The 11,902-nt window shown below is 37.5% G+C and overlaps 1 protein-coding gene across 1 annotated transcript in view; it reads right to left on the bottom strand.

The window, feature by feature from the left end:
• Nucleotides 1-4,518: 4,518 nt before the first annotated feature.
• Nucleotides 4,519-11,902, bottom strand: part of CAMK4 (calcium/calmodulin dependent protein kinase IV) — a 153,625-nt gene continuing 146,241 nt past the window's right edge. Inside the window, exon 12 of the mRNA XM_070412438.1 lies at nt 4,519-11,638. Within this exon, the coding sequence (XP_070268539.1) occupies nt 11,189-11,638 (450 nt within the window). The 3' untranslated portion in view covers nt 4,519-11,188. The remainder of the gene's footprint in view (nt 11,639-11,902) is intronic.

Genomic DNA, 11,902 nt, shown 5'->3' with positions numbered 1-11,902 from the left:
AGTCGGACATCCCCCAAGGCGTCCCAGATTGGAGAGGGTGCAGGCCGGTCTGAGAAATACCCCCCACCCCCCTGCACAAATTTTGTGCACTGGGCCTCTACTTACAGTATAATTACAAGTCTGGAAGAAAAAATAAACAGGAAAAGAGTGCCTCCCTTTGGAAGACGTTATGATGTTAATTTTCTGTATTTTCAAATCTTTACAATGAAAAATCAGTTTTTATATGAATTGTTGCATTTACCTTGTGCCCTGTGAACTGACTTTCTAGTAGTGAGAGCACTAGGTTGGGCTAGGACAGTGGTCGGCAAACTGTGGTTCGGCAAACTGTGGCTCGAGAGCCACATGCGGCTCTTTGGCCCCTTGAGTTTTTTTTCTTCCATAAAATACCAACTTCTACGCAGGGGCCACTAAGTTTCAATCGCACTGTACGTGCGCACCTGCACGTGGTATTTTGTGGAAGAGCCACACTCAAGGGGCCAAAGAGCCGCATGTGGCTTGCGAGCCGCAGTTTGCTGACCACGGGGCTAGGAGATGGGCAGCCCAGGTCTCTTCTCAGCCACTAACTGTGACCTCAGATAAGGCATGTCCTTTCTGGGTGTCATATCTCTTTAACAAAATGACCGTGTTGGGTTAAATGATTACTGAGTTCCCTTTTAACATTAATGGTGTTATGATTTTAATGACATCACTGTATAGTGTTTAAAAATGCCATGAAATGTAATGTATAATTTCATCCAAGAGAATGGGAAAACACTCAAGGAATAATTCAACTACATATTTCAGATGTAAGGAAAACATCCATTGTGTTACTCTTGTGGTAACATTTCAAAGCACAGAATGCAGTTTTGGTGGGCTCCTAGATTTATTATCATACTGTACATGCAGATTGCTTTACAGATTTCCCAGCAGCAAGATAATATGCTTCTTTTGGCATGTTTTTTGACACATTTAGGTGACTTACGCAAAGTAACACTGGCCCTGGATAAGGTTAGTTTCAGCAGTTTGCCAATGTCCATTTTGCCTCATGTTGCATATTATTCCTTTATGTTTCTGGGAAACACCCAAAAATGAGCCTATTTAGTCATTTAACCAGGTTATTCAACTTAAGTCCAAGAAGAAGCTACAGTTGTGTGTGGCTCTCATGTTGCCTGCCCCAGCTTTGGGCGGCTGAGAGAGCCAATGAGTGTGCCGTGTCCTCTCTGAGAACCCAGGACCCCCTGCAAGTCCCCACCATTGAAGAATATGGTAACTCTATCAAAAGCTAATGGACATGATTTTGATGAGCTCTATACAAATGTTTTCTGTATTTACATTTATGGCCAGGTTAGACTTACATGTTTACCTAGAAAAAAAAAAAAATTCAATATATCTTTGTATTTAAGGAGTCGATAGCACCATTTTGACGAGCTTTAAAAATGAAATGTTCACAGCTCCTTTTCAGTACTTTTCTATCAGAAGTTGGGAATATAGCATATAATCGTGATAGCATATATTTGATATAGATATAGATATTTGTTTACACAGCCAAGATTATACATATATTCCTCCAAATTCTACATGCACTTGTTTTTGGCTAATGACTTGCAATCTAAACTACTGGAAATGTAGGTTTCCTCTATATAATGGTATCCAGTCATCTAGGCCTTCATACTTATGTCCCTCTAGTTCAGTAAACTTTTGACAACCCAGGAATACAAATTTCTCTACGAAAAACTAGAAAGACATACCAGATAATGCCACATAAGCCCGAAGAACCCTTGTAGGTACTCCTTTCTTAATGCCTGCTAAGTTGTTTTCTGATCCCTCCCTATATCTATGTCTTAGTTTCCCTTTCATCACTCATATGATAGTCAATCTTTGTACTTTCTTTCATTTCATTTGCCCTGATGAATAATGCAGCTGTTCACAATCGCAGACATGATCTGAAACAAGCTAAGTGGCAACACAACTAATGTATATATGCCGTAATCTGATCCTAATTGGTGAGTTTTAAAAATGTTTTGAAGATGGGTGTCAACCACTGCCTGCAAAGAATGATATAACAAGGGATTTATAGAAAGGATTTATACAGGGGCAAAAGAGGGATGAAGAAGAAAGGACTTGACAGGACCAGCTTGATGTTTGAGGAAAGCAGTTGAGAACATTTTAAAATTTCATTGAGACTTAGCTTTTTTTTGTACAGGTTATCTTTTGAAGTGTAAATGTGCAGATATAATTCTATCTCAACTGCAGGGATTGCGTTTTCAGAGTAGATCATTATTAAAGGGTTAAAATAACTGTAGCAGAAGTAACATTGATGCAGGCCTCCAATGGCAAAGCTTTAGCAAGTCATTAGGTGATTTCTAGAGTCACAGAGAGTTATTCAGATATTGGAGTTCTGCAAAATGTACTCAGTTAACCACTATCATTTCCTCTGCTTTGTCAGTGGAGACCTAGCCAATGCAGCCTTTGCATCAACTGATGAAGTGCAAAAATGTCTTTGATGCCTTGGGTGATTTTTATTCTGCTTGGGGATGCCCCAAATTAGTAAAGTACATAGGAGGTCACAGAGGGCTGTGTCCTCTGAGGAAATGCTGCACATGTTTCTTCCAAGAATAAGAAAGGAGCAAGGATGTCTCTAATTCAACTTTGCACAAGATCCGAGACTTTTGTGCGGTCTTAGCAACACTTCCCTTAGGTTTCAGCCTTTCAACCCCAAGTTGTTCCTTCACCTCCTTGCCTTGCATTTCTTCACTCTAAATTTTCCTGCCAGATGCATCCTCTTCCTCCCCGCTTCCTGCAAAGACTCTCCCATCCTTCAAATCCAGCCAGTGTTCCCAGGAAGCATTCCTTGATCATTCCAGGCAGAAAGGAGCTATTCTTTCCATCCCTGGGGGCTTACTGTGCGCGTAGATGTAGCATGGGTTACACAAGGAAACTTGTTTCTCCAACTACAAAGCTCACTCCTATAGTAGCTGAATTCACCTCTGATCCCTTCATTGTGTATAATTGTTTCTCAGTGAAAGTTTACGGAGACAATGGGTTCCTGGAATGGGCTACTCCCGGAAGCCTCAAAATATAGCAAATCATTTCCTTAAAGTGTGTTTGTGATGTAGGTCTAATGTCCCCTAAACTCCCCTGTTTATAATGGTTCTAAGAGGAAAATTAGTTCTTGACTTTGGTCTATTCATTTCCAAGGGAAGCAGGCAACCCAGATGTTGAGGGAAATGTAGAAATGCTTTTAAGTCCACTAACAACTGCCTTCAAACTGAGCAATTAGGAAAAATAGGCAGGTAGGAATGTGGAATCCTAATGTAGAGTTTATCTTTTCCCTCTTCCATTCTAATTGTCTCCCTCCTACATATATCAACCACGAGCACCTGGCAGACAATTCACCTCCTTTTCCCTGAACTCTACATTGTGGCTCAGTGGTTACATCATATTATTAATTGCTGTAACAGTTTCAAGAAAACAATACATTATTTAACTACAGTCATAATTTTAGGTATTCCTAATAAGCTGATAATAGGTTTTCTACTTAATACCTCATTTGTAATCTTTGGCCACAGATGTTGAAAGTCAAACACAAAGGTCATGCATGCCTACATTTCTCAATTATCTGGATGTCCTGCTTCCCCTAAGGCAGCTACTATGGAATGAGTAATTTCTCTGTGACAGAAATAGTCTTAAAAAAGGGCCATTCTTGGATTTCTAAATATATAAGAACAGTAAAGGCAAGCATTTACTCAAGGCCCCCCCTCTTTTCAAATTGATTATATAACACTCAGAAAAACATGGAGATTGAAAAGAAGCTTTCTTGCATGAAAGAATTGGCCATCTGCCTGCTCCCTGAGCTATTGATGAGCAAGTCATTGTCATGGAATGTCATAATAAAGCACATTTCCTAAAAATGACTAAATGAAGATTCAATTGATATGAACTACTGGAGCATATTTGGAATTACTCAGAACCAAAGGACTCTCTTATTTCTTAGCTTACTAAGTAACAGCTCTGAATTGACTTAACTGTGAAATAGCACTGTAAGATATCATTACATGATTTTTAATATAAGGGTCCAATTTCTAAAACCTGCTCAGAGTGGTAGAAAGCTTTTTAATTCCCCTCACCCAAGTCAGTTCATACTCTAAATTTCTTTTTTTCAGGAATGTTGCAATTTTAAATTTTGAATTCTGTAGTGAAATTTTACTGTTAAGTTGTGCTTTCAGAACAGTTATTGTGGTAAGATCATTTGCAACAGAAATAAAGCTCTCCCAACTTCCTAAGAAGCAAATGAAAACAAGAACCTTAAGCTGAGAAGAAATCTAGAGTATAGGAATCTGTATTCTTTGATGTCACCAAAAGATATCAGGTGCCATGAAAAACCAGGGTTTGTGGTGTTCTTTGTTCATTAATTTTTATTTTCTGTAAAGGGACAGATAAACATTTTAGGCTTTTCTGGGCCATATGGTCTCTGTTGAAACTACTCTGTACTGGTAGCATGAAAGCAACCACAGACAATATATAAATAAATGAGAATGATCATGTTCTAATAAAACTTTATTTTTATTAAAAAAGCAGGACTCTGGTAGATTTGGTCTGTGAACCATAGTTTGCCTAACTCCTGAAAACTGTTCTTGGGAGATTTAAATTTATTTCCTAGGGGGATTATGTGAAAATTGCTTTTTAAAAAATGCCCATGTTTTATATGTGTATCACAAAGACCATAGATAAAAGAATGATTGGCATTCAAATAAAAAAAGAGTATAAACATCAGCCCCTAACTCTTTTACTAATGATCACTTTTCATTGATACCCTTAGTTCATTGGGCATAATGAATCTCACTTAAAACCTTGTCTGCTGTTCCTACTCAGTGAACTCATAGGAAATGTTAAAATTTCAAGGGAAACGCAGCAACATCTGTCAGACATGGAATGCTATCATATTGTTTGGACCTAACTACTTAATAAAGTGGACCTATTAGGTAATTCTTTTGGCTTTAGGGAAGCCATGAAAATACTGCTGAGACAGGGTGTGTGAATAGAAATACCTTCAGAACTGGCATGAATAATAACCTTGACGATAACAGTATAAACAAAATTGTCACTCATGAATATGCTATCTGTATCCTGTGTTGCTGCATATTAGCTGCATGATGGCTATAAAACAGGTCAGGTTAGAGGAGGCAGTCATGAGATAAGTTTTCAATTTATAGTCATTCTTGTATCCTTTACAAACCAGATTAGCTACCATACATGTACCAAGGAAAAGACAAAGGACAAACCTAGTACATTTTTATCATCCACAACTGACTCAGAGTGAGAGTGCTTAGGGAAAACAACAATTTTCAAAAATTTAATGTGAATCCTATTGCACTGAGTAGCTTGAAATGATCTTTTAAATGGACAAGAAAGATTATTCAATCTGACTGAAATGAAGTATTTGTCATTTTGAATACAATGAATCACAGCAAAGATCTCTTGGGTATAAATATCCTATATCCATGGATTTCCAGGTCAAGATGTCCACGTCAAAATTTCTTCAAAATGTGCTGAAAAGGACTCTTAAGAACTCGGTGTCATTTCGCAGCCTTAACACTGCCATTTAGTTTTAGAGTAAATTCTGGGCTACCAAAGGCCCCACATTTCTGCAGCCAGTGTGGGATCTCACACGCCTAAAAGGCCGCCTGATGGCCAGAGACATGGAACAAGTGGTAGCAAACCAAGACACTGGAAAGAGCAGGTGACTGGTGGAATCCCATTTTCCGTTACTGAGGAATAGCAGGCAATACGCCAATACTCAAACTGCATCACTTTCAATCAGAGCTTGGGAAGAGGTTTTCTTCCATTTGGCTCATGTGAGCTCAACCAGGTCAGATGCCTGGAGTCTTCTCTAGAGCAATGCCTGATTCCTGCGAAGGAGTCGATGGTCCCGTCATGGGAAGACTTGCATCCTTCCCTAGGTAGACCTCTGGGCCAGGCAACAGAGGGAAAGCTGTGTTGAAAATCAAGCACACCCTCAAGTACATCACAAGCATTTATGAAAACCAGAATTTTAAACAAGGAAGCATACATTAGTCAAGTTTGTTATTGCTCTCCAAGATAAGTATATAAATGGTTGGACTTTATAAGCTGAGGTGATCTGATCTCAGGTGATATCTGAAAGGCGTAATAATGACAAACACTGGTACTTAATAAATCAAAATTTAGAAAGAGGAAATGCTGAACTTGGTTACTATGGGTGGATAGCTGATTTCTCGCCAGTGGTCTTTTATTTTCTCTATTTGCCAAGGGACCAGAAAATTCCCCTGAGTTGTGCCAGGGGAAGAAAAGGATGTTGAAAAAATTATAGAAAATGATTGGGTACATTTCTGCTTATCATATGGTTATGAATATCATAATACCAACATTGAGATTACATGTGCATAAATGTTTAAAAAACACTGAAGACACATACATACAGAGTCTAACCATTACTTAGTACTTAACCAGGAAGTGTGCAGATGTTAGCCATGACCTTGATCAGGAACACATCAGTGATGAGCATTAAAAAAGTTGGAATATGACCTAATACACAGCAATTACAAGGATATTACAAATGCTATTATGTAGGTAAACGTCTGGAAACTTTGCACCATCTAAAATAGTATACCGAATACTCTGCAATGACAAGTAAATTACATAATGGCATTGTAATTATGTCAATTATACTAGTATATGAAATTAACCCTCATCAAGAAAAACCTAGTGCTGATTCACTTTGTTGACTTTTTCTTTTTGCATTTGCTTTGCAAGAATAATCCTAAAACAGAATAAATGGTTTACTAATTTCACTCTTTGCCTTTTCTGGCATTTACTTTTTTTTACCCTAATTTGGAATGCAACCAGATGCTTCTGTAAAAAAATAACAACAACAACAACAACACACACACACACACACACACACACACAGAATTATGAAACAAAATGGCTCTCTTTAAATCTTCAGTTTGTGGGCAACCCAGGCAGTTACCTTGCATGTGAAACTGGAAATAGGGATTGCTAGACATTCTAAATTACAAAATATGTTTAAAATGCTATGTCATTGAGGTCACAGTATAAGGCAAACTGTTCTTTCTTTTTAAGTCTGCCACTAAAAATGGCTATAGAACATTGAGGATTATTCTAAAATAGCAGTATGTAAGAAGTATCTAAAAGTCTTTTGAATCCATGTGTAATGGCAGTGTTGATTAAACCCTTCTAAGAAAATGTAAAAAAAAAAAAAAAAAAAAAGCCAGCTGATGGTCATATCCACACTTGGGGGCTTATTGTCCTCATCGTGTAATCTTCATCATTCAGATTTGGTATGTGTTAGCAGATTTCTAGAAATAACTCTTGCCTGCAACACATGGATGGTGCCAGCCTCGTCCAGGCCGGCAAAATCCTATTAAGATTCTTTGTGCAGTCCTTCCTGGGGGACACATGGTTCACCCGCAGTAAATATGGGTCCACAAGAATACTACTAGGTTCATGGCAGTACTCAGGAGAGACTACCCTATAGTCAAGATTCCAGGGCCCAGAGCGATCAGAGGGACTGTGGCCAACTGAATAATGCCCAGCAAAGAATTGTTCTCTGCGAGTCATGCTGGGAAACACTCCTCTGAAGCACGTGACTAAGCAGAAGTTTTTACTTATTTCAGGCTATGGCATGTCTGAAATATTTTCCTTTTGGCTTCCTACCAGCTCATCAGCATGGAAAATGGAAGCAGCTCAAATCTAATAATCTAACATAGAAACTCAAGTGTCATTTTGTTTAGAAAATACTCTAGAACAGTGCTGTTCCAATACAGTAGCCATTAGTCACATGTGGCTATTGAGCGCTTGATTTACTAAAGGTGTAACATATACTCCTGATTTTGAATACAGTATAAAAACAAACATTTAAAATGTTAATTATTCATATTGATATGCTAGAATAATAGTTTGGCTATGTTGGATTAAAATATACAGTTAATTTTGCCTAATACTTTGTTTTGTTTTTTAAGTGGCTAAGAGAAAATATTTAATTATGTATGTGGCTTGCATCATATTTATATTAGATAGCACTTGTTCTAGATGATAACTTCTTCAACCATATTATTCTAACTTCTACCTTATTCATGTACTCATGGAATGAATGAGCTTTACAGTTTGAGAAAAATCACTGGAATTCCAATTAGGTTTTTTAAATAGTGGAGATCAAGATTGTCCTTTCTGGGAAAATAACCTAGGTTATGCTATGCATCTGAACTTATCTGATAACAAAAATCAATAATGTAATATAACTGTCAGCTCTAAAATGCAAAACATAATTTATTGTTCTTTGCTGAAATTCCCTTAATTCTTTTACTTTAAATATAATTTGACGAGGGGTAACATTATGAAGTAGTTTACCAAAATAAAGCTCTATCTGCCATTATTTAGCTAAGTAATCTTTGAGAGAGATGATCTATCGCATTTCATCAGGTAATATCAATGTTTGTAGCACTTTCAAAATGTTACCCAATAATTTGAACCTATGTTGTATTTCTTCTGACCTGACTAAATTAGCCACTATTTAGGCATTATTAAAACTTAATCTTTAACATACAAGTCAAGATTCAAAACTTCCAGTGATTTTTAAAGAGTGCAATTTATAGATTAAAAATAAATTACCCTTACACCCTCAAGAACTCATCAAAGAATAGGCATATTACTCATTTAAATGGGTAAAACTCTTACATACACACTGGCCCTGGCATTCACAGTGCTGTTTCTAAAGTCCACGGGTCAACCACTGAAGTCAGCCCTGGGTGTTGGATGACAGAACTGCCCTGGGAACAAAATGGAGGTGGCTGGGAGGGACCATATGATCTGATCTTCCAACTAATTGCCATTCTATAATAATATCCCTTTTCCCTTTCTTCTTCCCATTTGAAATATATGGAACTTTTACTGTACATACCTGTTAGATCTCACTGGGAAAAGTACACTAGGCAATTTATCATTTTTAATGGAAATCTTAATGCTTAGTAAAAAAAGGCATTCTTAGAGGTTAAAAATAGTGAGCCCTTTATAATAGCTGTAATGGAAATTTTGAGAGAGAATGAAGATGGAAAGAAACAGAGAAGAAGAGGATAAGTACTCTCTACTAGTTAATAAACATAAAATAAAACAGAACTCGTCTTTCTCTGAGCCCAGGTGATGTGCCTCACTTAAAGGCTATTTCCTCCAAGTCAGCGACCTGTCTGGCCCCTCAACTATGGAAGATGAGAAATCCTACCTTGTTTTCTTCTCAGGAGAATGGCAGTAAAGGAAGGTGTGTGCTTGGAAAGCAGAATGTCTGCCAAGGTCCAATCACTCAAGAAACCAGAGATTTTATTTCATTGTCCAATATAATAGCTTTGAGAAAGTGCCCAAATAATTTTTTAAGATCTCTTTTTTGGAATAGCATTTTTATGTGATAGTCACTTTTTATAATAATTTTGTACATTGTAATTCTTTTTTGAAATTATGAAAATGTACTAAAATGTGATACATAATTTCATAAAAATGTTCATCTCATTTCAAATGAAATAAATCTGAGGTACTTGTAATTTAAATGTGATTTGTATTAGGGAAAAGCATTTATATGAAAATCAAAGAAATATCTTTTGGAAAAAAATCATAGTAAAGTATAAAGTCTAATGTTACAGCTTCTCAAGTCTGACTTAAAAATCAGTGTTTTTTCATCCTTTCTTTTGTTTTTGTTGTTTAAGGTAAATAAAAAGTTGCACTGTCCTAAATTGACATGAACACTTTCAAAGCTACATTGCAAAATGTGGGCACTTCATTCCAAGTGTGAGAAAAAGATATACTAGCTTTTCAAAAATATCTCTAGTTTATAAGCAGTATATCTAAACAACCATCAATTGAAAGGGAAAAAAGACTTTATAAACAAAAATGTTTCCTTATGCTAGTAAATCAATAATGAATGATCGTTTAATGAAATACTATTCCCACTCTATTCAGACATTTTGGCATCAGCCTGTGGGATAGATTTTCCTAAATATTTGAAACTTGGTAATTATAAAGTTTATCCATAACAATGCTCCTATCTTTAAAGTTGTACACGCTCATTAATAAATCCAATTTTACCTGGAAAATGATGAGTCAATATTTGTTATTCTAAGTCCTAGTCTTATCCTGTCCTTATTTTTTTTTTCTTAGCTAAAATTATTATTTTTTAAATAATTTTTATTGATTTCAGAGAGAAGGGAGAGAGAGATAGAAACATCAATGATGAGAGAGAATCATTGATTGGCTGCCTCCTGCACACCCCCTATCGGGGATCCAGCCTGCAACCCAGGCATGCGCCTTTGACCGGAATCAAACCTGGGACCAATTGAACCTGGGACCCTTCAGTCCGTAGGCTGATGCTCCATCCACCGAGCCAAGCTGGCTAGGGCTTCCCTAAAATTTTTTACTCCTCCCTAAGTGTTGTCCATCAGAAGGACATCTCATTAGATAGCAATGAAGGATGAATTGGTAAAATACTTTCCCTAGGATTGTAAAATGGAACAATTGTAAGATAGAATATTTTTGGTTATTAGTAATATAGAATATACAGCTAAGGATAAAATAAAAAAGCATTCTCTACACAAGCTTTGGAGCATATGGTTTCATGGCCCTTAAAGTATGCTTCAGTTTCTTACCGTTGTGGATTTTTTTGCACATGCCATACAACTATAAAGTATAACCATCTCCTTGTAAACATTTGAAACACACTGATGATAAGTAAAATGTGAATGTCATAGAAATACATCTTAGAGCACTACCTACTACTGGCTGAGGAACAGTCCAAAGAGATGTCTGCCTTGTGAAGAAATCCAAAGGGTACCGATGGTTAGGTTTTCAAAGCAAAAACCATTGGTTAATATTTACTTCAAATGTGTGCTCCTGGTCCCTGAAAATGCATGTTTTTAAATGTGTTTACTTATAGTTTCAAATTTAACTCTCATCGGTATTAAGTATCCACTACATACCATAGAAGACACTATTTTTCATAAAGCAGTCACATGCATTGAAGTTAGGATTACCAACTGATATATATATATTTTTTTGCACCTCAAAAACAGAATCACTATAGCGCATGTCATGCTTCCACACCTTCCTTGCTGAAGAACGAAATGTATAAAGTACCGGGAGTTGGCTTCCAGATTGGAAGGAAGCCAGCTTAGTGCTCTGGCAGGACCACATCATTCTGCTCAGCTTCAAATCCCAGAGCAGGCTCTTTAGGCTCTTCTTGCTCTTTTTCGGGGTCTGCTGCTTCCTCCACAATGTTCAGCTGCTCCTCTGCTGGGCCCTCCTTTACTTCTGGGTTAGCCACCTCTGTCCCATCCTCTAGTGCCTCGGGCACCATCAAGTTGGCCTCAGCATCCTTTGTATCAGCATCTTGATTTTCTTCTTCAGCCCAACTCTTCCTCAGCTCAGCCTCTGCCATCTCAGCTGCCACTTGGGCCCCATCTTTTTTAACTTTCTCTTTTGGAACAGCTTCAACAACAGCTTCACTGCCATCGTGGATTGGAGATGGCTCTCGGCTGGCCTTCTGGTTCTCCTGGATGCTGCCATGGCTACTGCTGGCGCTGCCCAGCCGGGAGGAGGCCACCACGGCCTTCACTGCTGCCTGATTGGAAACAGAAGGGTCAGGTGTCACCTCCACTGAAAATCCCCAACTAGAGCCCAATCTCAACTTTGCATTTAGGAAGTTTGCTTTTTATGTTAGTGTTCAATCTTTCAAAATATTATTATACCAAGATTGTTATATGAAAACTCGTTTGGAGAAATAACGGAGAAATCTCTTTAATCCTAAACCGGTCTATGTATTCAATTATCTGGACAATTGAAAGTCCGAGTAAATGTGTCCATGGATTACCAGTTTTTAAAAATT

This window comes from Myotis yumanensis, unplaced genomic scaffold, assembly GCF_028538775.1.
Source record: "Myotis yumanensis isolate MYYU_CA2020_CCGP unplaced genomic scaffold, mMyoYum1.0.hap1 SCAF_4, whole genome shotgun sequence".
Taxonomy (NCBI): Eukaryota; Metazoa; Chordata; class Mammalia; order Chiroptera; family Vespertilionidae; genus Myotis; species Myotis yumanensis.
This window is presented reverse-complemented; position numbering and strand designations above follow the sequence as displayed.